At 46.8% G+C, this 25,063-nt stretch overlaps 1 protein-coding gene across 1 annotated transcript in view; it reads left to right on the forward strand.

Moving 5' to 3' along the window:
- RNF11 (ring finger protein 11) overlaps positions 1 to 25,063 on the forward strand; it is a 27,673-nt gene continuing 2,610 nt past the window's right edge. Inside the window, exons 1-2 of the mRNA XM_085231275.1 lie at positions 1 to 624; positions 24,764 to 24,933. Coding sequence (XP_085087401.1) covers positions 502 to 624; positions 24,764 to 24,933 — 293 coding nt within the window. The 5' untranslated portion in view covers positions 1 to 501. The remainder of the gene's footprint in view (positions 625 to 24,763; positions 24,934 to 25,063) is intronic.

Raw genomic sequence — 25,063 nt, forward strand, 5'->3', positions numbered from 1 at the left:
AGCCGCGGGGCGGGGCGGGGCGTACGGCTGCTCGCTTCGGGGCCGGAGGCCGCCGGCCTCGCCTCAGCGCGCCGGGGCGGGCACGGCTCCCGTCCGCCGGGCCCTGCGTGCGCGATCCCGGCGGGGCGGAGTGAGAGGAGGAGCCGGGGCGGCCTGCGCGACAAAGACCAGTGCGCAGAAAGCCGGTGACCGGGAAGCGGAACGGCGCCGGGCTGCTGCGGGGCGGGCGGACCCCACCTGAGCCCTGCTGCCCCGCCGCTCCTGGGCAGGAGCCGAGCCCAGCGCAGCCCCGCCGCCCCACGGCTCGGGGCGGAGTGCGGGCGGCGCGAGGAGGCGGCCGCGTTGCCGCTAAGCCGCTTAGGGCCGGGCTGGCATGAGCCTCCCCGGCGGGGCGGCTGCGGGCTGCGCGCTGCGCGGCGGCTGAGGCTGAGGGTGCGGAGCCCTCCGTCGTGAGGAGGGGAGGAAGCAGAGGGGACGTACCGTTCCCCGAGGGGAAGGAAAATGGGGAACTGCCTCAAGTCCCCCACCTCGGATGACATCTCGCTGCTCCACGAGTCCCAGTCGGACCGGGCCAGCTACGGGGACGGGGCCGAGCCGGATCAGGAGCCGCCGCCGCCATATCAGGTACGGGAGGGGGCGGGGAGCGGCGCGGCGGAGCCCGAGGGGACGGGGACGGAGAGCGGCCCGGCCGGGGGGCGGGGAGGAGCCCGGAGGAGCCCCCGGGGCGCTGCGCTGCGTCCGTCCCTGCGGGGCACCGAGCGGAGGGTCCCGGCTGTGGCGCGGGGAGCACCGCTTTGTTCCCCCGGTCTCGACGTGGGGCCGTGCGGACCGCGCGGGGCGGGAAGCCGGAGACGGCGGAGGGGGTCAGGGCCCGCCTCGGGGTCGGAGCAGCCGCGTTCGTCTCCAGATTTGGGTTGAAAACAGAAGGGGAAGGCGCCGAGTTTCCAGCCGTGCCGCTTCCTTTGTTGTCGTCGCGCGGTGACATCACTGTCTGTGCTGCTCTCGGTGCTCCGGAGGCCGCGCGTTCGGCGCTGCCCGGCTTTGTCTGCGGCGCCCCGGCAGCAGCTGAACCGGAGTAACTTTTGTGCTGCCGGAGATCCGATTTCTTTCAGCTGCGTGGGGTTCCAGGAAGGGCTGTTTGGTCTTCTGTCTGCAGAGGATATGTAAATTTACGTCTGATGACGAGCTGGAGAAAAACGCCGGGTGCTCTGTCACGTCCTCGCAGCCGTGGGGTCCCTGCACGGCCCGGACCTGAGCTCTGCGCGGTGGTGACCCCCGCAAGGAGGACACGGAACACAGGGCTGCGTTTGTCCCCTGCTTCGTCTCCATCTCCTAAGGAGGAAATGTGCGTGGCTCTGAGCAGGACATGGGCCCTGTCTGAGGGGATCTGTGACAATGACAGGCACAGATAAATCCTGCGGGGTGGCCTGAGCGCTCCTTAGGGTGGGAGTCATGCAGGAGTTGCAGACCTTAAAGTACAATTAACAAAGCTGCAGAAAGTATTTAGCAGGGTAGACATGTAACCTGTGATTCTCGATGATCAGAGGAACACCAGCTGTGACAGGAGGTCCCTGGGTTGTTCAGGAGGAGTCAGGGACACAGCAGCCTTTGGTGGTGCAGTGGAACCATGCTGGGACTGCCGGGCTGTGCAGAGCTGCTCGCTTTGTGTGAACGCTTAATGACAGAACACATTTCCTAAGATGGGTTATTTTTTTTTTTTCTGACTTCTTAGCAGAGTCTGCACAAGTCCATTAAATGAAAATGCTTGGTGTCAAGTTTTTCGAAAAGTGATGTTACTAAGCCAATCCTAATTGTCCCTTCTTTGGGACAATTGCGTGTCCCAGTTGTTTGGGAACGCACTGTGTTCTTGCTGTAACGTACTTATTACTGTCTGTGCTGTTGGCGGCATTCACAGCTGTGCTTTCTGGGAAGACTTTGGTTGCTTGTTTTTTTTTTTTTTTTTCCCCTTGGAAGACAACCTGTTGGCTCTTGCAGGAGTTGAGAAATTCCATTGTACAGGCCTTCTCCTGTCGGCTTCAGTGGTGGATAAGTACTCTTCCTCAGTTGCTGATACTTTTTTTTTTTTAATTTTAAATGAAGAACTTCTTGTACATAAGTGTGAATGGTTGACTGAGAGCACTGTAGACAGTAAAATAAGCAAACTTGCAGAACACTTACATTATGTGCATTCATAGCAAAACTCCCCAGCATGTGGTGGTGTGCATGCAGGCATTCAGCTGTCCCAAACCCCATGCGCTGATCCCAGCAGTTCCCACACTCTCACTGAAGGGGCGTTTTGTGTCACATAGTCAAAAAGTGCAGTGGTTTGTGATGACAAAAGGCCTTCACCTTCATACTGTGCAGTATTTCACACGCTTTGAGGTTGAAGGGGCTTGTAACTTTGAATTGTTTTAAGGCCAAAAGGTGCCCAAGCCAAGCACTAAATTTGGGGAACTCCTGGAACTCCATTATTGCTGTAGTGGCAGCAGGATGTCACGTTCTCATTTTAACTTCCAGATCACAGCTCAGATTCACTGTTAGAAATGGGAATGTAGGATTTTTGTCCTTATGTGTCATAAATACTTTCCACAATGTTTGAATGAGAATTAGTGTGTGTGAGAACATGCAGACCTGCGGAGGATGGAAAGCAAGGAAGAGGATGAAATCAGTTTGAAAACTTGTTTGTGGCACCTAGCGCTGTGCAAGAGCAGCTGTGCACGATTAACAACTTAAAATCGAGCTGCTGGAACCTCAGCCATAAAATGGCCACATTTGGGTTTGCTTCCTTTGGGTTTGCAGCAACGATGTGCAAACTTCCTGAGCCGCTCTCGCAAGGTATGCAAACAAGCAAAGCGAAGGAAGCTTGCTGGGCTAGGTGCAGCCTTGTAGACAAGGACTTGCGTGTCTCTTTGAGCTAATGTCTGTGCTATCTTGTTCAAAATACTTTGTGTTTTGGTATGCTTGTGCTGTGGGTGTCCATATGGGAATCTAGTTAAGCAATAATTTTTGAGGTGTTCACTTGTAACTGCAAAATATGCACCCAATAATCTCCTTATTATTGCATGCCAAATTCCTTTTTATCAGTGAGTGGTACTGAATCTGCTGTATAAAATTCCTGCTTCTAAAAGTTGAACTGAAAATTGGATTGTCAGTACAGACACAAGGAATAATGAGGAATATACCTTTCCTTCAGAGGCTCTGCATATGCCTGCCCCTTGTCGGCATGCTATAAGCTACATGGGATAGCTTAAACAGCTATCCAAACTCATGAAAAAGTGGTCCATTAAAACAGCAGCTGTTTTCCAGTGCATCAAGCTTAAGGGCTAACATGGGAAATAATTAAAACACACAGAGAAGAGCGTGTGTTTGTGTGTGGGGAAGGAAGTTGTACTGACAGTTGACCAGCATTTTCATAGGCATGCTGATTTTGGCTGCCTCCATTTTAGACTCCTGAAATTACAACTGTTTTTCCAAGTGCTGAGCACATGCAACTCCATTACTAACTAGTGAATCCGCTTAGGAAAGGGTTATTTTTTTGTTGTTTTTTTTTCTCCTGAAGTCTTCAAAATTGAGTGTACTTTCAGGCTCATTTTTCTGTTCCACGTTTGACTCCTTTGCCATCTGTTGGCAATATGCCTTCTGCTGCTTTGTCCACAGAACTCTGTTTTTACCCAGTTTCTCTTGCCTCTAGTAGTTCTTTGCAACGATGTTATTTTGCACAACAGATGTGCCACTTCTCTCAGCCCTTGTCTCGTGTTTCTCTTCTTCAGTAGTTCCCTAACAGCTGCAGGAAATAATTTCTGAATTTACCAAACTTTGGCATTTTACTCAGTGAAGTCTGGAATCCATCTTTTCTTCCTGAGTTTCTTAAAGGTAGTGCTGTGAACAGTATGTGCTGAGATCTTTTTAAAAAGACATACAACGCTTGCTGAACAAATAAGCTACAAGTGTGAGAAGTGCCTGTTCTCAGCATCAACCCTGTGCTCAGAGGAGCACATTTGAAATGTCAGTGTGGAGGACAGGCTGGTGAAATGTGTTCTTCCTTTATCTGGGAAGACCTGAAGCCAGCTCTGGTTGGCTTCTCTGCACCATGCTGTTTGTCTTTGGGGCCTGATACAGTATTTCAGTGGATTTTTTTTTTTTTAATTTTATTTTTTATTTGGAGGCATCATTTAAAAACTTCCAACCTGGGTAGTTGCTTGATTAGATAGCAGGCACAAAATGAGGTGAGAGATCACAGACGTGAGCTTAAGCCAGCACAGTGTGCCCATAAACTTGCAAAAGCTGTTGGCAGCAGCAGGTTTTGAAAATGCAATTTGAGATATCTTGTGGCTTCTTTTAAATTGAAGTTGCAGCAATAGCCTCCTCCAGCCTGCTCTGTTCAGGGAGCATCATTGGTGCTCACTGTGCTCTTGTCCTGATTCGTCTGTGCTGCTGGGCTTCCTTCTGCCTGTACCCAGATCTCTGTGCAGTGCCCTGCAGGTCCTGCAGCCTCAGTGCAGCACTCGGTGGGGTGTTCCTTACGTGAGAAAGTCCTCTGTTTGAACAGTCAGCAGCTGTCCTTGATATAGTCTGCTGCATTTGTGTGAGACTTGCCACCGTGGATGTGTGTGTGTTGGGTGTATTTTGCTCAACAGACCACAAAGTTTTTATGATTGCCTTGTGATGACTTATGTTATGACTTACCTAAAACACAAGTGTTCTGATGCTGTCCTCTCAAAGGTATGGTAATTGATATGGTTAAATGTTGCAATCCCAATGCATTCTGTTACAGCAATTGCACCTGTTCACAAAAGTGTGTGCAAAATTCTCTTGGGCCAGAAATGAGATATTTGTCATCAGTGATGGCATATATTTTGTGAGAGCAATCCCAGCGGCGTAATGTTCTGCTCTCTGTGTGAAGCCAGAACTGTTGGGGTGTGTTGGGACAGTATAAGAGGAGGAAATTGCAGTGAGAAAGACACTGCATGCTGATTGCTAGCCATGGGAAGAGCAAAACCAAAGCCCAAAGCAACTATAGTCATTCTGTGTAAGAGAAATGAGTGTATTAACAATTGCACATGCAGGTCTTGTCCTTCGTGTTGTGCTGGACGTATGCATGAATTGCAGTTGCATTTGTGGATCTGAACTGAAATAGTGCTTCAGCCCACTGCTCATCTTTGTGATGGAACTGGGAAAGGGCTGCAGGCAAGAGTGTCTGTTTGTGTGGGGCTGTCTGGGGCCTTCTGGCACCATGGGCACGGGTGGGGATCAGCTTCAGTGAGAAGAGGAAGTGAAGTTTTCTGGGGTGCCATGTGTAAATTCCTCTATAGATAATAGTTACTTAAAAAAAAAAAAAAGTGCACTTGTATTTGCTGTCTTAATGGACACTGGTTGTGGCATTAGGCTGGCTGGTTGGTGCTGGCTTCCACCTTGTTGGTAAAAAAAAAAGCTGCTGGAAGGAGGGGAAGGAAGAGGAGCCTGGAAATAAAGGGTACCAGATAGTGTCATAAAGGTAGGTAACTTTTTGCCATAATATTGAAGTTACCCTGTTATAAATTGTTCTTTATGAATTTTGGCTGAATATTGGAATTCATTGCTGTTGAGTCAGCAGCGGGTGAAGATCTGTCCCTAGCCATTTTGACCAGAAGGTTTTGCAATAGGTGTTTTGAAAAGAAGAGAGGGAGTTCATAAGCTCATCTGACAGAATCCTGGTTGATCCGCTGCATGCATTTCTCCAAGAAATGGCGAAGTTTCATCGAGATTTTACGCAAGGTCTGTCTCTGTCTGCTGTGACACTGTTCATCCCTTCAATAAAGGAAAGAAGCTTGGTTTAATGAACACTGCCATTGACCCTTTCAACGTTTCTAGTTAAACAGGTTGCAGAATATAAGGTCAAGAAGATAAAAATAACCCTGCTTGCTTGTGAGAGACTTGTGTCTTCCAGCCTTTGTGCTCAGCCTTACTGTTGCCTCCCCACAGATGTGCACAGAAACCTATTTATATTTTGAGGAGTAAATGGTCTGTGGAATGGACTAAAGCAAATTAGCCGTGACTTCTCTCTGAGCTAATGAAAGTGTTCCTAAGAGACCAAAAAATTACAAAATGAGCAGGTTTTTAGGGATATTGTGGTGAGTTTGAGTAAAACCTCTTCAGGGGAAAAAGCTGGTCATTCTTTGACTATAAAAGGCAAAACAAGCTCCAATCGAGGCTTAGATTGCATGAAAAAATTGCTGAGATGCCATGGAAGTCTCATCAGTGAGATATGCAGGTAGATATGTGTTCTTGGAAGATGCTATCTGCTGTATCGTTCTGCCAGCCTTCTGGCTGCCTGCAGCAGCAACCTGGCCCAGCAGAGCTAGTTCCCGTACAGCCCCATGGTGGGCACTGCTGGAGCTGGCGTGCAGCTTCCTGCTGGCTGAAACAGAGACTTGGGATAATAAAAACATAAGTCACTTGAGCAGGCCTGGCATAAGCCATGGTTGTTCTTAGTTCGTTCAGCCTGATGTTTAGCTTGTAACTTTTGGCAAATCACTTAACTGCTCTGTGCTTTGGTTTCCTCGTCTGTAAAATGAGGAGTAATAAAGCTTATCTTTAATGCAGACATGCTTAGTAAATTAATTCATGTTTGTAAAGTGTTCTGCAATAATTTGATTTTAATAAAATGGTATTCCGCCATTACAAAATGAACTCTGCAGGAATTTGCAACAAATTATCTGCTGTGGAGAGGGAGCTTTATCAGAAGATCAGTTTAAGACAAGAGATATCTCTTAAAATCTGTTGTGGAATCTGATAATTTAGGATTTGTTTGGCAGAGCAGATGCTTCCAGATGCTCAATTAGGAGAAATGAAGAGGCAGTGGAGACGGTAATAAGAAATCTTGCCTAATCAGGATAATGAATCTTCATTATCCGGGGAGCTCTAGTGTTCTTTGAGGCAAGCCAATCCTAACAGACCATCTGGCCCTCCCCAAACCCAGGACCACCTTGTGTCATGGAAGGTTCCTGGATGTGTCTCGGATTCATTGATGCAATCTGCTGATGTTACTGACTGTACATCTGTAGTTGAGTTTTAGAACCACGGAAAATAAGCTAGTTTTGTGTTCTGAAGAGATAATGGTTTGTGGAATGGACTAAAGCAAACCAACTGTGACTTTCCTATGAGCTAATGAAACAATTTCCAAGAGACCACGGAGTTGTAGAGAGCGGTTGTTTTATTTACCAGCCCTCCGTAGGAATCCCTGTCGGCTGCGCCATTTCTCAACAACGAAAAAGAAAGTTAGAGTGCTGGTGGCCACGGTCCCTGAGCAGCAACATGGACAAACAGCAGATGCATGCAGCAACTGGAGAAGATGAAAGAGCTTTCCTTTTAACCACACTTGCGTCAGCCAAATCACAACCAGCTGGTTTATTGCACTGGATGTTTCTGCTGAGCCGTCAGAAATCTCGCGCATGCTCCCTGCCTCGCACACATGCACGCATGGAACCGTACTGAAGGCTGGTTTGATTGTTGAGCATTCTCATCCTGCCCGTGTTCAGCCACTGGCTTAGTCTCGAGGTGATGTAGACCTGTGCTGCCTGGGGGAGGGCTGAAACTGGGGGAGGAATGGGAGAAACTGTGGCTCAGGAAAATGGGTTCTCGTAGCCCCAGTGTGCAGCAGTGAATGTGTGGGCTGCTATCCTTGTGGTACTGAGTCTTGTTTCCTGGGATCGTGTTTCTTTGGTCACCGGAGCGGCCTCTGTGACCTTCTTACTTTTTCCCCACGTGGAGCAGTGGGTATGTGTGGAGGCACAGCTCAGCAGCAGTCACTGTACTTTGTTCCTTGAACTCAAAGGCCAAATAACCACGCAGAGATGGCCTTGTCCTCAAAGATGAATCTCAGCTGGCTGAGTTTTTCAGACTAAGCCCGTATGCCATTAGAATTTGGACTGCAAAGACAAGTCCTAGAAGCATCAAGGAAATGCCTGTTTTATGACCAATAAAATGTAATGAAGCTGCACAAACATCCAGTGTATGCAAAAAAAAAAAAAAACAACCCAACCAAACGTTTGGTGCTGTTTTGGACAAAGGCAGGGAATCAGTTGTCCTGCAGCCTCAATTACGCTGCTGATTTTTGTCAGGTATTTCCAGTTTCACAGAATCACATGTTCTAATTTTTGTCATGCAAAACTAATTCAAAAAGAAATGGCCAACTAGGTTATAACTCAGACATATCTGCATAGAGAATCCATCCAGTACCTACTGAACTACTGTCTGACTATACAATTTCCCCGTGGCCCTCACCACTATTGCTTTATGTGACTCCCAATGATTTGTATACACACTCTAGCCCTAAGGAAACAGAGTAATATTTATCTGGCTTTATTTATTCCCATAAGTAGTTTGGGAGACAAATCTCTTCTGAGTCAGCATGCGCATGTTGGAGAATTGGATGAGGCTGGCTGCTCTTGCACTCTTTTACTGCTGCAGGAGATGTATCTAAGAGATCAAAGTGCATCAGATTCCATTATTTCGGTATCTACAGGACAGTATAATGCATGACTGCTCTGGGACGATGCCTCTGTCTGGCTTATTCATCATTGTAATTAAACCCAGATACAGAGTTTGTTCTGTGCTGAACATTAATAGCAGTGCTTTATGAACGCAGTTGTTGAAATTGTAATTCAGACATGGTATAACATTGCAGTATAGGTGAAGACCAATATTTATTTTGCCTGAATAAATTCCTTCTCTTTGAATTTCAGAGAAAGAGCAGTGATTGCTCCCAGGTTTTGAAGAAACAACTAAGAATTGCTGCACTACAAACCTTCCAAACTGCTAAACTGGTTTGTTCTGTAATGTTGCCTAACAGAAAGCAGTTAACTGCTCTATTCAGTGGAAACTTTATAAAAGGCTCAGACTGGCAAACAAATGCTGTAAATTCAAATTTAGTTGAGACAAAAATTAACATCTTAACGCTTGCAAACTTTATTTTTTGCTTATTAATAGTGCTCGCTGTTGTTAGTTTCTGTTGCTTTGGAATTTCTCTTGGTTGTGTTCTGTTCAGGTATTATGATTTGTATTGCAGTTGCATCCATCTGTCTTCAGTTTAGCTTATGAGGTATGAGTAAGTCATTGCTGTTAGTGTCTGCTTCATGAAGCTCTGTGATATTATCTTTATTTTAGGACCTTACAGTGGCTGTGGATTGTCGTCTGGAGGGTGACATTCTTGCAAGTATATTGTCTGTGGAAGGAAACAACGTAACTTTTAAATTTGAAGCAAAAATACTTAATTTCAATTAACTACGAATTCTTTTTTAGCTTAATGGCCTTGCACCTCTTACACCCAGGGCCTGCAGCTCCACCCTGACTGCAGGTAGTGCTGTGAGAATGAATCCCTTGGAAGGGCTTCATATGGTAACTCATGTGGAGCTCTGCTATTTATAGAATTCTCCCAGCCAGTCATCTGCAAGGACCGAAACCGAGGTGCAGAAAGAGATGTTTTCATTATGTCTGCGTTTAGACAAACTGTCTGGAATTTGTAAGCATTCAGGTTGTGTTTGCTTGCATTACTGTGCAGCTAACCTACGGAAAACGTTTGCTGAAGAGCACCCATTCCTTTTGTATGTAGTGGCTTTATTGATTTCCAGGAGGTGGAGTTGGCACTGTAGTAAATGTATAATTAGTTTTATTCTGCAAAATCCTTCTGCAAGATCTTTTAGGAAAGAAAAAAATAGTATCCGCTTGCATGCAAATACAATTTCATGCTCCAAGTGATCTTTGCTTTCCTCTATAAGCAGTGTTTGTAGAGTAGCTTGCTATTCCTGCCTCCCACAAGAAGCAAGGTATCCCTGGTTTGGTGCTTCCTGGGGAAGAGCTCACCTCACCCTACGTGTAGCTTCTCCTGAAGTCTCTTGGTGTGACTGAAGTTGTCATCTACTTGGATCTGGTGAACTGGGGAAAACAGATCTGTAGTTCTGTGCTGAGGCAGGAAGTTGGGACGTGTTATCCTTCCTTTCTTTTTGGTCCATGAAATACAGCTTATGGGTGCATTGCTATCCAGACTATGCTGTAGTGAAGGTAGGGCTTTCAGACTGCCAGCTGTAGTAGTTTACTGTCTCTTTCAGCTCTGTGCCATTTTAGTGTGTTGCGGATGAATAATGATTAATTAAGTCTTCATTAAAGAGAGGGTTGGATCAAGTGTGCATGCTGGCAGGGGCTCTGCAGTGGACTCAGTACGGTGTGTGGGGCTCAGTGCCTGCTTCTCCTCTGCCCTTCTTCTTGGAGATTCCTCTAAGCGCTTGGGCTGCAGCTGCGGTAGTTTTATATAAAGAAGTGAAAACTGGGAAAGCAGTAGTAACAGCCATGTAACAGATGCTACCAAACAGGTTGTTGGTGTTGAGGGATCAGACAAATGCTTCCATTTCAGATATATCTAGTCAAGCAGCCAGAGAACTGCAGGCAGAAGGGAATTCATCCATCCTTTTGTCAGGATAAGACATTTTCTTAGTATAGAGGAGTTCGTCTGATTCAGTAACTGGGGCTGTTTGGACTTCTGCAGTGTTTCTAAGGATAGAGGGGTACTTCTGTGGCTCTTGGGAAAGTGCTGCTGTCTGATGAAACCAAATGCTCCTGTCCTGGGGCCTTAGCTACACCAGGGACCGATGCCAATTGAAACCAGCCGTGCCCCTGTGTCAGTGTGCTACACCTCATGCATGTGGGGGAAATGAGAATCTGTGTTCATTTAACTTGATTTAATACAGGATTCTGTTCCACAACTTAAAAATAATGTCTTTGACAGGCTGCACTGGGGAGCAAATGCAGCTGAGGCAGAGGAAGAGACATGGAGGCTATCTCTATGCTCAGTATACCATAGGTTGAAACCAAGCTAAAATACACAAGGCCTTGTGAGCCTCTTTGTGTGCTGCCATGATTCTGACACCAAGAAGCCTGACCTCGCTATTTGCTGATGCCAGAATGGCTAGTTTTGTTTTTCCCCCGTTTTCCATTTGCAGCCATGTACTCCACACTCTTTGTGGTGGCTTTGGTACTTATCTGATCCCTCCGTGCGTCAGCTCACACCATTAAAGCATCTGAAACAGGTTCGCTCTCTTACTTTCTTCCTGTCAGCTTAGTGAACCGAACTGACTTCCTGTAGGAGATTGGATTTATCTGTACTCTGTGCAATCCATATATTCAATTTTTTTCTGACATCTCTGGAAAGGTCTGGAGGTGCCAGCTATTAGATGTGTGCTGTTTCCACAAAGTGTTACAGCATTTTTGGCTTCTCCATAGTGCAATTAAGAATGTGCTTGGACTTAACTGCATCCCGGAGTATGCATAAGGTGAAGGCCTGCTGCTGGTTTGGAAAGTGAGTGCACTGGGGAATGGCCTGAATGTCAAGTGCACCCTCAGTTTGCCATCTGTAATGATAGAGGGGCAGTGATTACAGCTGAAGGAGTTAAGCTACTTCAGGACAAATGTCCAATGTAGGCAAAGCCTTGATTCTGTTTTTCTTAATTGTGATCTTCCTGCTTAAAAACAAAACAAAAAACTCAACCCACTTAATAAAAAATATTCATCTACCATGACTGCTAAAGTTTAGATGCTTTTCTCTCCTTTTTTTTTTTATTTTTTAATTTTTTTATTTTTAGCAACTTTGCTAACGTTACCCAGCAGTTATGGGTATGTTTTAAGTACAGGAATCAGTGAGGACTTTCACAGCCTGTCCATGCTGTGCAGTGAGCTGCTCTCCTGTGGGACACGAATGATTACAGTAACATCATTCATGTGCATTGCGGGGTGCTGCAGTGCCTCCTTCCACACACAAGCCTTCCAGTTATTACTGTGTGGATTGTTTCCAAAGTCTGAATATAACTTGGCAAGCTTTGTCCGTTCTGTTAAGAGTTTGATTACCTTTGTGTGTGTGTGTGTGTGTGTGTGTGTGGACTGCCGGGGTATGTGGCTTCTAATGCAACAGGCTCCCTGTTGTCTAAAATGTTTAGAATTAAGAAATTATATAATTATACCAAGGTAGAAGCTAGTGTAGCCACATCAGTTTGTTGGATCCTAGAGCTAAGTCAGGCTAAGAGCAATTTTTGGCTTGAGCTGCAGGAAAGGCCCCCGAGCCACAGCCAGCCTTCCCCAGCTGCAAGCACCACTCTGCAGAGCTATAGGAGTTGTCTTCCAAAGGAGTCCACTTGCTGCTTTCCTTGCTTTATTTTACAAAATATGCTGGCCAGTTTTCAGTTTGAATACAGTAATACATTCTGTCCAGCTGAAATGCAACTATTTACATTAGACCAATAGTTACCTAGTTATCACCCTCTCTCTCTCTCAGAAAGACTTAAGTAATGCACCAAACTGAAGTAAGATAGGCATATATATATATATATATATATATATATAAAAATTATATATATAATTTTTTTTTTTTTATCCTAGAAGCAGAATGCTTACTGTGTTGCAGCAGCAAGGTGCCTGCGTGTCAGTGTGGAGCATAAAAATAAATAATAATGTGTATTTGTTCACTTGTGTCATGAGCCAAGTTCTCCCCCGGCAGCTGCCTGGTGCAGTGCAAGCAGCAAAGCAGGTCTCTAAAGCTGGAGGTTGCCACGTGTGGTAAGACTTCAGAGAGTGTACTGCCAGAAGGACGGGCTTCTTACAGGTCTGTTCTCAGCCCCACCTTTCTCCTGTCTCTACCTGCAAAGTGTGCTGCAGGGTCTGAGCAAAAACCTTTGTGCTTCTGCTGTACGTGGTTTCCACTGTTGGGCTATCAGGAAGCCAGCAGGGGTGAGACCAGGTCTGTTGCTGTTTTATGTCCTGTCCTTGGGAGAAGGGGAGGAAGAAGAGCTCGTGTGCTATTGAGCTCCAGCTGTGTGCTGAACATGAGCCTACCCAATCTGTGTAAGCTGTGCAGAGCTTTTAGCTGGGCTGGGTGCAGTAAGAAATTGTCAGAGCACAGTGGTGAACTGAAGGTAGCAGTGGCTGTGGAACAGGCTAATTCAGTGGGCACTGGAACACAGTCTATAACCAGATCAGAAAACCAAAAGCTTTACTCAGCAGTTGTCTTGATTGCCAGAACTAGTAGCACAGAATGATTTTATTAAAAAAAACTTTGCTCATTCTTAAAGCTTTTCTTTTCTTAGCATCTTAAACGTCCAGGTAGAATTGCTCATGACAATGTCTGCAGACATTTATTATCACTTCAACAAAACGAGGCTCAGATTTAATGAGCACCACCTTCTCTATTTTGTTTAGATTGCATCGGGTTAGATATGCCAAGCATTGCTGTTAGCCATTACACTACATCATAGCTTATATTAACTTGGATAGCAGACCTTTTTGGTACAATATTAGAATTTGCATATTAGTAAGTATGAATAGCTCTGTGTATGATCAGTGGAGTTACTTTCTGCAGTATGCATGTTATATATGCTATAGGATGCTATTTTATGGATTTTATGTTATACGTGTTACTCTATGCAATTTTTACAAGAAGCTGGTCAAGTTCTGCCCTTACCTCTCCTGCAGAGACTCTCTTGATCAGCAGGGAGCTAAAGCTCAAGAAGCTATTTCACATCTAGATATTTATGGCCATCTTGCACTTGTTATTCTTGTACCCAGTAGATCTTGTTTTCCCTTTCCCAGTGTTTACCCTCCTGATTTATTTAGAGATCAATCTTAAATACCTTTCAGCCTTTGTTTTTCTAGGCTAATGCTTCTATTTTTATTTTGCTTGTCAGTGGATATAATATTCAAGAAACTTAGTTTTCCTGAAAAACAGAATCTTGTCTGATCCGTAGTCACTGAAAGTTAAAAAAGAATAAAAGCCAGGAGTGTTTTAAGCGATGGAGGAATCATTGCCTGATTGCTCAGCATCTTGCAGTGAATTTTGACTGATAGTGGAAGTAATAGAAACATTCAGGTTAAACTTGCAGAACATGCAGCTCAGGGATCCACAAAGCAATCCACCTCTGCTCATTCTCGTAGCCATTACTTTCTCTCATTTGAGTAAACTGTGTTATGTTGTTCTGGACCTGACCATGAGCACAGCACTGTGTGAACCCCTACTGACAAAGCCAGGACCAGACCTGTGTGGTATTTCAAGGCTAATTCCTATGCAAAGCTTCACCTGAGCAATGAAAGTTTCTTTAAGCAAATATACCAGTCTGGAAGTGACACATAGGCAATTCCTGTATGGCTTTCAGCAGATCTCATTTGAAGCCATCAGGATCCTTCCTACCATAGCACACAGGTACAGCCATGCCAAGCCTTTTTCTGCCCCCAGGTAAGTTCTGAAGCTGCCCACCTCCCAGGTGACCATTTTGTTTCTTCTGCTGCTGCCTGATGCAAAACAAGTGGAAGAACAGAAGCTGCAGTGACTTCTCTTTATGTCTTCACTGCAGTGGAGTAAATTTGCCTGTAGGAAAGGAGGTATCCCAGGTGAAGACAAGAATTTAGACTGACTTTATTACCTTGCCTATTAGCTGAGGGATGACTTGGGAAATCTGTAATGTCCCCAGGGAAGCAGTCCATCTAGGTTACTTTGTGATGCAACCGTCCTCTCTCCAAGAGATGCTTTTAGGATAGGTGTCCTTTTGGAAGCTATCCAGTAAGCTGAGAACGAAGTTGCTAATGAAATTGGTACCTATCTTTTTTTGTTACTGTATTTAAATGCACAAGAACACAAATACAGCCACAGCTTTCTCCCTCCTTGGTGTCAGTGCACCCAGCCCAGTGGGATGGAGGAGTGCTCAGACACAGTCCTCTAGTAAGGTTCCTGCTTTGCTGGGGTTTGTTGGAACAGCTCGAAATTAAATCAGCCATGGTCTCCCAAGTTCTGTGGTAATGCTGAAAAGGGATTTGTGGTTGCAAACGCTTCATGAAAGCTCTGCTAACAGAGTACAGCCTAGCAAATAAGCTTAAATAATGTAGAAAGATAACTAAAATATTTCCATAATAACTGAGCAGCAGTGTTTCTGCTCCTGCAGTTGGAATCCCAGCAAGGAGTTTCCCATCTGTTTTTTTTTTTTCTTCTGCTTCTCTTTAAGACTCTCTAGCTATTACACTTACCTGTAGCCACACTGTAATGACTCCTGAGTAACAAGGTGTATGCTAGGCCAAATGCCATAAATTAGACTTAGAGAACTCCCAGGGCTTTCTGGATAGCTGTTTGGCTATGGCTGTGTTGTTTGTTTGTTTTTGACATAACAGATGGGTTACCTCTGGACTTACTGTCTGAAAGCTTTCCATCTGTAGCTCAGTGTTACTCCCTGTTGGTATTTCGACATGACTGGAGTTTGTTTGTGCCTGGCAACATGTCCCTTAGCGATCCAGTGGCTTGTAGCAGACATCCCAAACATTAGGACAGGAGAATGAGTGGAAGCATTTCCTTACATCTTCATAATACTTTGAAGGAGTGTTGGTGGCGTAATGTCCCATGCTGTGTGTGTCCACACCAAAAGCACTGAGTGCATCACCTGCACGAGAGCTGCGCCTCAGCACGTGGCCGGGGTGGGATTGCAATGGGATTTCATTCTTAGCCACAGCCCTGGGATGGCTTTGTGTTTAGATATAATAGCTTCCTGTCTCACGAAGAGCCTGTCGTTGCACAGGAATGAGCTCAGGCCGTGTTGGATATCTCCAATTTTGCAGCTGTTCGCATGTGGGTATTTCAGGGTAAGATAGGCCTTTGTCTTCCCACCGGGCAGTCCATATTCAGCAAAATGACCTCTGTATTCAAAGCCTTCCTCTTACACAGCTTTCTGGCTCAGAAAGGCCCTTCAGCACACACCTCACTTGCACTGAAGTCCATGGCCTGCTGCCTGCACATCTCCTGGGGTCCTGTGGTGCCTTCCAGTCATGTGTTCATGTGAGCAAGCATGCCAGTGGGTCAAATGCAAGTGTTTGGGTGCAGGAGCTGCCTGCATCGAGCAGCACGTCTCTGATTGCAGAGTGGTGGTGCAATGGTGTGTGGTGTGCCTAGTTCCATCAGTGTGCTGTTGCTGTAAGGCCTCAAGATTTCCTCCAGGTAGCTGGTCTTATTGTAAGTAAAGCTGTGGCTGCTTTCCATGAAAGCATGTGTAAGCAGGGCAGTGGGCTGATTGACAACAAGACACCATGGCCTCCAATCTTCAGCGATGTTTTTTCTGTGTCAAACAAACGTGGGCGAGATCTAAAGAAGAGCATGTAAAGAAATAACAGACTCAAAATGTTGCTTAGAGAAGAGGTTGCCTGTATGGCTGCTGAAGGACATCGCAGCTTATTCATTTGTGCAGTAGAACATGCGCAGAGCAGCCTGGCTGCTCCAGTGACTGGAGGCATTTCGTATGCAACTGTAAAAAGGTGTGTCTTCTGGTGACAGGCTGGGGATGGCCCCCGTGTTCATTGACTGCCTCTGTGTATTGCAAACATGAAAATAAGTAGGAAAAATGCATTCTGGAAGTACTTTGCTTGTATAACCGAGTCCTGAGAGAGCTATTTATGATTTTTCTACCTGTTCTTGGCACAGGCGTTTTTTCTGTTAGAAGTAGTTTGACAGTTGGATGAGATCACTCTTGGATTCGTGCCCTGCGAGCTAAAAATGCGGAGTCACTGCTTGTGAGGACAAGACTGAGCTGGAAGAAAATAGAAACATTGCCCTTGTGTTGGCTGCTAATACTGCATTGGGAAGGGGAGCAGCTTCATAAAGCTTTAGCACGGCTTAGTTTTTGTCCAGTCATTCCTTGCCTTTAGATGTTGTACTACTTTAAAATAACCCAAGCGAAGAAACAACAGATGTAGCAATAATCATTGATGCCTGAGACATTCCCCTCAGATTAATAAATGACAGCAGAGATGAGCTGATAGCCGGAAGCAGTGCCTCTGGCCATTTACTCCTGCTGCTTATTAACTCATAGCTGAAATAATTAATGTTATTATCAAATGGCACTAAGCGAATAGCCAGATCGCCTTTTTTGTGTATGTTCTTTCTCACAGAAGTGTGACATGGGAGTGCACTTGGGAGAGGTGACAGCCTCCTCACAGTGTGATGCTCCGGACTGCGTGTGGGCATCGCTGACGAAAATCCTTGGTATGCAGCAGTGGTGCTGGCAGTGCTGCCTGATCCAAACCCCTTTGCACTGCAGCTCAGAGTGCTGGAGAAGCAGCACATGTGCCTTGCTGGCTGCCCAAGGCTGGGCAGAAGGGAGGTGATGGCAGGGTGATGATGGGGACGCGTCTCCAGGCTGGCGTGCTATGGTGTCACATGGGACAGCTGTTCAGGGAGGCTCCTGCTGCACTGACCCCAGTGCATGGCAGGTGTGGTGTGTCCTTCACATATCTGTGGCTTTGTAACAAGCTGATGGAGAAACATGCTGGGAAAAGCCCTATGGTTAAGTTGTTGCCAAACCTAGCATGACTGTGTGCTATTATTGGCCTTGGAAGGCTGCTGGGTCCTCTGCAGGTCCCTTTTTGTGGCCTTGGCTCAGGTTTTGAGTCGTGTGCGTTGATCTCAGGGACACACACTTCATGTTAGACTGAAACATTTTGTATTTCTAACACTTTGTCAGAAATTCAGATGCAATTAAGGCAATAAAAATGGCAGCAGATCTGAGTGTGCCATCAAACAGCCAAGGTGTGGCAGCTTCCTGCTTGAGCGAGCACTTGTAATTGAAGATGATTTCGTTAAAAATGTAATTAAAATATTTCAGATTGAGTATAAGGCTATGGTCAGCTGAAGTGTATTGCAGGTTACTGAGGTTTGGAACAAACTCTGCTGTCATGGGTTGCCATGCTGGCTGGCATGACTCAAAGCAGGTGCCACACACACCAGTTGTGTCTCTGCGCTGTAGCAGAACCATTGGTTTGTTCTCCTCTTGCTGTAGGCTGCCAGGAATCTGCACTGTGTGATGGTGTCCCACCACCTTGGACTCAGTGCTGCAGGGCCCGATGGAAAAGTCTCCAGCACTTCTGTTCCGCTTGCCTTATCTGGAGAAGCTCTTGCTCCTAACCATTGCAGGTCAGCGCAGCTTGGCTGGAGCGCTCTTGGCCTGCTCCCCAGGTAGGGGAATGTCTCTGGCAGGCTCTGCCAAAAGTATTCTCATGTGTTGCCCCTTTTTCTTACGTGGGGAGGTGGGGAACAGACTATTTATAAAAAGGCAGATCATCTGAGATAGCTGACATTGATTTGTTTTCATTACCTGTGTTACCTCTTGCCATAGGATAAAGTAACACCTCCCAAAAGACCATACTTGGGTGATATTGTTCCAGCTCTACCTGCTGTGTCTGTGTCAGCCCTCTTTAGGAGCTTGCTGTATGAGGACTTGGATCTGATGCTGTTTGTGGATATCCGTTAAAACTTGTTTTAGATGAGGCTATTAAGCTGTGTTCTGGGTGGCCCTGTTTGCCTTGGGAACATGCTTGCCATATCATTGAAAGGTAATGCCCAGATAACACATGCCCTGATCTTACAGATGAGATCACTCTTCACTTGATGTCACTGATCCTTTGATGTTGTGCCCACTGTATACTTCTGAAGTCCATTCCCACTTCTGTGTTGGAATGAGCGATATTTTCCTGTTCTGTGTTGCTAATAGGCCAGACCAGCTCTTGTAATGCACGCTGAAATATACATAGACACGTCTCAGATTTACACGTGGAAGCACAGCCTGTACGTATTTATACTTCAGCTGTCCTCCCATGATGGATTGCTCATGTCTTTGGTGCACGCGTATTTTCATGTTTGCTATTTTGGCCCTTTTCCGTTGCTATTCCTCTTAGCTAATTAGAGCTGACTGCTGTAACTTTGCTGTCTTGTTCCTGAAGTACTTAGAATGGCTGAGTTCTTAGAATCACCTTCAAGCTGAAGTAACTAATTGCCAAAAGACACATTTTAGCACTCTTGCTTTTTCTTAAGTGTTCAGGGTCAATATTTTGGGATTGTCTGAAGGCCCTCAGTGGGGAGTGCTGGTTCCCAGCTTTTCCAGGCTCTGCAGTGTCTGCAGTCAGTGATAAGTGTTTGCTTTTGGGGAGGTCGGTCGGAACAGTGCCTGCACAGCCGACGATGGGAGCCACTGTAAAGGAGGTGGCAGGACTGGTATTTCAGAGGCAGCACTGTGTGAGATCACCTTGGGTCACCTCATCCCCACGTGCTCCTGGGAGGTGAGCAGGGGCTGCTGGTGCTCAGCCTGGCCCACAGAAGCAGGTGTGTGAGCTCGGGGCTTTTGTCAGAGCCTCCAAGTGCTGCGGGCAGTGCATGGGACACGGTGTCTGGAGGCTGACAGGTGTGCTGGGACAGAGCTCTGTGCTGTGCTGCATCCCAGCCTGGCATCGGGAGAGCATGCAGTGATCAGCCTTGCTGCTTTTAGCCTTGATCCCTTTGGTTTACACTAGAAACAATTGCAATGATTGATGCCTTACCCTTTCCAGAACGTAAATAGGCGTCTGCAGGAAGTGCGAAGGATTCCTGTGGGTTAGTGTTCTGTCAGCCCCTCCCTCGCAGCTCTGCTGTGTTTCCCCCATCTCGTGCTTGAATGCAGCCTTCAAAGAAACCCTTAACTGGATTAGTTGTTCACCAGTTTTTTGGCTAACCTTTATTTTTGCCTCCTGCTCACTGGCAGTGAGTGAGTGGGATGCAGCAGGTTTGCTTTGGACCCTTCAGGCAGAGGCAGCCTCACCGCGACCTTTGTCTTCAGCCTCTCCCCCTGCTCTCGAGGACTAAGTTTCTCAGTTTTATTTTTTTCTGCCCAAAATGTCAGGTCTTTATTTGTTGTGAGATCAGCTCCTCATTCTCCCAGCAGCCATCTTGCTCGAAGTGCTGTGTATATACAATCATGCTGCTGTAACAGCTGCCTCTGCTTGCCAGGCCTGAGAGGGGCTTTCTGCAGAGATAACCACTTAGTGCGAGGAGGAGAGGATCTGTGCCAGCAGTGCAGATGTTGCTGTTTGCATATGGGTGAGGATGATCTGTGTACATGTGCTTCTGCTGGTACCAGCTGCAGCAGGGGCTGCTCCGTCCCCAGCCGGCTGCTCTGCTTCGTCATCCTTGGGGTGCAGCACTCTGCATGCCCCCAAGTAATGTCTGGGGCAGCTCTCCTTCCTGGTTCTGCTCGCTGCCACAGCTTGACAGAAATGCGTGGATCTCTGTAAACTATTTGTGGATATTTTCCCTCCACATGTAAAAATAACCTATTAAAATAAACACGCTTGGAGCCGTGGGGTGAGGGCTCTGTTGTCTCCTAGGAGCTGTGTGCTGGTGCCCCAAGTGGAGCTGTTGGAGGGTTCCGGCTGGAGGTGGGGGGACACTCACAAGAACGTGGAGTACTGCTTTTCTGCAGAAATTCGCCTCCTGAAATTTGATGGGATTGGTGGAGGGAGGAACAGGGGCGGCTAAATCCAGCAAGGAGCTGCTGACCAAGGACGTGCTTAGTGGGAATGCACCCAGGGATGTGGCCCTGGAGCCAGAGGAGCCTGCTCTGCAGTCTGGCAATGTAAAAATTATCTGATTGTGTCAGGAGATTATGCTTCCAAGGATTAATTACTGCTTTTTAATTACTACTTTTCTCCTACCACTTCTTGATAACCTTCAGTGTTTCAGATGCTTTGGTGGGCAATGAGATCTCCAGCCAGCTGCCTCCGTGGTGCAGCAGGTGCCATCAGCAGGGCTGGGCAGTGGCAGCCTATGAGCTTCTGTGTTGACAGGACATGTCCCTGGAGCAGCTTTTCTCTGTCTGGGAAGGTAGTGTACATCCAGTTCACCTTGGGTCTGCTGGGCAAACCCAATCTTGATGGCTCTCACTGTGTGTGTCTGCCCAGCCCAGCTGTCAGTCTCCGCTGCCTCTTCCAAATGGGAGAGGTGAGACAGGGGAATTTTTCTTTAAAAAGAACTCCTTAGCCTAAGTGCTCAGCTATTGCAGTTATTTATACTGCCTGGCTACCTGGAAGCAGGAATATAAAACGTTGGGTAACGATTTCATTACGCGATGTTTTATGGCAACTGGTATTCAGCTTTATAAATGAACTGTTCTCTCCTGTACAGCAGAAAAAGGTTTTTATATTTGGCAGTCTGCTCATAATATTCTAAGGATTATTAAAGTAAGCTGTAGTTGCAGTATAATGCACATTATAATGGCAAGTGGTTTTACAGTAATATGTCTTGGGGGAGGATATTATTTCAGAACGGGTATTAACATACGGATGGAGCTCGAGTCTTTTCATCCCAGTCAGAATGGCATTTCCAGAAAAGGCCTCTGGACCATTATCCCAGTTAGTTCCTTATGAGTAATAAAGTAGCGAGAGGAGAACATTTCATACAATTCAGTGGGGATTTTGCAAGAAGCAGAAAAAGCGAGATCTCTTTTCTCACCTCCTGACTTCACAGCTGTAAGCTGAAGCTGTCTGTGTCAGGGTTCCCTGGGGTGGGAAGCTGCAAGGCTGAAGCTGTGTGTGATGGTGGTGCTATGAGGGCAGCGGGGGGGCAGGTGTGGCCTCAGCGCAGCTGGATGTGAACTACCCCTGCAGCCCCAGACAGTGCAGTGCAGGACAGACGTGGCTGCGTTGGAGGGACTGCAGAAGGGAGCTGTGGGAACGACTGGGCTGTTCAGTTTGAACAGTTTATTTGTATTAACTGAGTAGGCAGCGACCACAAGGAGTGTAAGTGCTGTGCCTGTTGGTATTTGAAGACTGTAAAAAAAAAAAAAAAATTAAAAAAGGAGAAAAAAAAAGAAAAAAGCAGAAGACAAGTTGGGCTAAACATAGGTAGGGGGAAGTTTGTCTCCTCTGTTGGGCTGAATGCACAGATGTGCTGGTGATGTTTAGGTGCAAATCAGCTCCGAGAATGTTGGGTCGGGGGGGGAAAAAGAACCAGATAGAATCAAAAAAGAATCAGAACCCCAGCTTGGAGGTCAGGGGTGGAACGTGGGGGCTGAAGGCAGCAGTGAGGGTTGAGTTCTGGAGCTGCTGGATGTCAGAATTGTTCGTCTCACCTCTGACCTTCTCGAAAGGATAATCCATGCATGCTGGTGCAATTATTAAAAGCAGCAAACAAACAAAAGCCCTGATAACATACTGCTGATATGCGGCGTGCAGGGATCTTAAAATAATCTTTATCCAGGGATTAAGAGTTTCTGATCTACCACTGACCTGCTTTCAGAGAATTACAAATTCATTACACTTGCAGGAACAAGATGGAAATGCGGTAAAACAAAATAGCAGCAGTTTTACAGCAGCATAAGTAACCAGGGTAAGTTGCATTGATGAGAAAACCTTCAACAAAAAGTTGTGCTTAATGAGACCTTTTTCTAGGCAGAACCCCAAGCGTGCCTGGGAATCCATGTGCAGAAACCGTGTCTGGGCTTCTAGCAACGTGTGAAAATGTTTATTTTTCACTAGAAGTAAAAAATGCCGACCTCTGGGTGCCCTGTGTGATTTCCCCCTTCCCTCCCTCAGTCGAGGAGGATTGAGGATGACATGAAGACACAAACCCCACTGTACAGCTGGAGTCTGAATTGATGCTGTTCCTGCAGGGCCGGTGAGAGAAGTGCAGGATGTGTGTGTGCAGAGCCAGGGAGAGCTGTGCTGGGGCACGCAGGGACTGCAGCACTGCTCCTGTGTTCCGGGGGGGAAGGATAACTGTTGGAAGCAAACTGAGTGCCAGTGAGCGATTTTTGTTTTGCTGGCTGACACTAATATAGGAGTTTGATTGTTTGGTTTGGCTGTATGCATATGTATACATATGTTAAAATTTGTATGGAAGAATAGTTAGCATGAAATCTTGTCTTAGTTTGAAACGCCTGGTATCTTTATCCAATGATAAAGAGCACAGACTTTGGCTACAAATTCAATATTTTGTAATTCCAGCTGTAGAAACATTTTCCATGGTAGATAAAAGTGAGGCAGAAGAGCAATAAATCCGTGCTCATCTTTGGAGTATAGCAATAATTACATGGATAACCTGATCTTTTTTTAATGTATGTATGTGCCAGGGGGCCATAGCTACAAGTGCTGTCGGAGTGCAGCCTCAGGACCCCAGAACCACCCTGCAGGGTGCAGGGCCTTGTGGTGCCTGGACCGATGGACACAGAGATGTGGAAATGTCAGAGGGGCTGTGAACCCATAGGGATTCTGTGCTTCCACTTGGGAGTGGGTGGCTCTGGGATGGTCACTGTGGGTGCTCCCCATGGTCTGACCCCTGCTATGTGCGTGTTCTTCCATTTCACTGGCATGGTTCCACACAGCAGGCTCTGGTTTGGGCTAGGCAGGCTTTTAATAGCAATTGGAGGAGAGATTAAAGTGCCATCAGACAGAGTGTCAGGGATCGGGGAATGGAACAGCCACTCGTTTTTATTTGCAGTAACATGATTTACGTGTTGTCACAGCAGCCTGGCAGCCACTGCCCCCTGTTTTTCATGTTCCTGTGCAAAGAGGCAGCACCATTCTCAGCCACTGCTACACCTGATGTGGCCAGCACAGCGTCCCATGTCCCCTGCCCTAATGGGGGACGTGGCACAGGGCCATGGCTCTGTTCTGAGGGGGAGCTGAGGCAGGGGGCTGGGAGCTGCCATGCTGGGATGGCACTGTGCTGTGGTGTGTGGAAGGGATGAAGCACGCTGCTGGCCCTAAAATAAGAGGGAGTTCTCAGGGGAATGGCCTCTGGGGGTTGGTAGGAGCAGGTGCTGGTATACAGCTGGAAAAGGGGAGAGACTTACTGGCTTTGTTTGGCCTTCAGCGCTCAAGGTTGTGCTTACTGTCCCAAACCTACCTGAAGCTGTCAGCTTAGGGCTTGTGACTGAGGGATCGTCTCAAGAGCTGGCCAAAATGCAAAGGGCTCAGTTTGCAGCAGGATCTCATTTAACTGTAATTTCTTACGCAGTGATGCTGTGCTCAGATGGGTTGTTGTGCTGGTGGAGCTGTTCACTGGCAGTTCCATGTCATGCTTCTTTCAGACATTTTGAGTTCCTCAATCTTTTTTCTTCCTCCAGTATCTGCGTTTCTTCATGTTTCTGTAACCCCTTGCTGTCAGAGCTTTAATGCAGCAATACAGCTCCCTTGGTAAACACATGCACCCTTCCCTGGCCCTGCCTCTGAGAGCAAGTGGCACTCCTTTCTCTGTGAGGAGCACTCACTCTTGCCCACCCCAACTAGTGTAATCCACAGAAGTACAGCAAAGCCATGAAAATATAAAGTCAGAGGCAGCTTGTGGTGCTTGCAACATCAGAACAGGACAGGGCCTTGCCCTGGCTGATGCATGCAGCTCAGAGGTGCAGTGTTAGGGAGGGGAACGATGCTTTATCTCCCTGGCATGCAGGTCAGAGCCATGCCATGGGTGAGCCATGCCATGGGTGAGCCATGCCATGGGTGAGCCATGCCATGGGTGAGCCATGCCATGGGTGAGCCATGCCATGGGTGAGCCATGCCATGGGTGAGCCATGCCATGGGTGAGCTGCCAGTGAGGCAGCTGTGCTGCTGTATGACAGGTCACCCTCAGCTGCTGGCTGTCCCTATCCCAGCAGTGCACAGGTCACGGGAACCATTAAAAGGCAGCTGCGTTGGAAGGGAACTCTGACTTTGTGAAATAGAGCCTAAGCCCTAAGGAAATTAACCAAACTTATTGAACATCAGCAGTGTTAGTCCTGAAGCGTGGCTGCGGTGCCACTCACAAACCCATCCTGTATATAATTTCAGCCATGAATTTGTAAAGGCGGGAAATCACTGAAACATTTGCAGGACCGAGAGAAGAAAAATTAAATATGCTGCCTATGTTGTGCTAGGAAATACTAGGAAAGCCTTTTTAGAAAAAAATTTAACTGAAATATTTTAATTTTAGGAGCAAGTCCCCGTTCCTGTGTATCACCCAACCCCCAGCCAGACCCGGCTGGCAACACAGCTGACAGAGGAAGAGCAAATCCGAATAGCGCAGAGGATAGGCCTTATCCAGCACCTACCGAAGGGAGTCTATGATCCTGGAAGAGATGGCTCCGAGAAGAAGATCAGAGAGTAAGTTCCACAGGCCTCACAGAGCTCCTGTGGGTGTCCACTGGTCTGTGCTACTCCCATGGCAAACCTCATCTGGTCCTTCCGTTTTTGCCTTACTTTCAGGGAGTGTAATTTGACGCAGCTTTTTTCC

Source organism: Meleagris gallopavo, chromosome 10 (assembly GCF_905368555.1).
Source record: "Meleagris gallopavo chromosome 10, MGAL_WU_HG_1.1, whole genome shotgun sequence".
In the NCBI taxonomy this organism is placed as follows: Eukaryota; Metazoa; Chordata; class Aves; order Galliformes; family Phasianidae; genus Meleagris; species Meleagris gallopavo.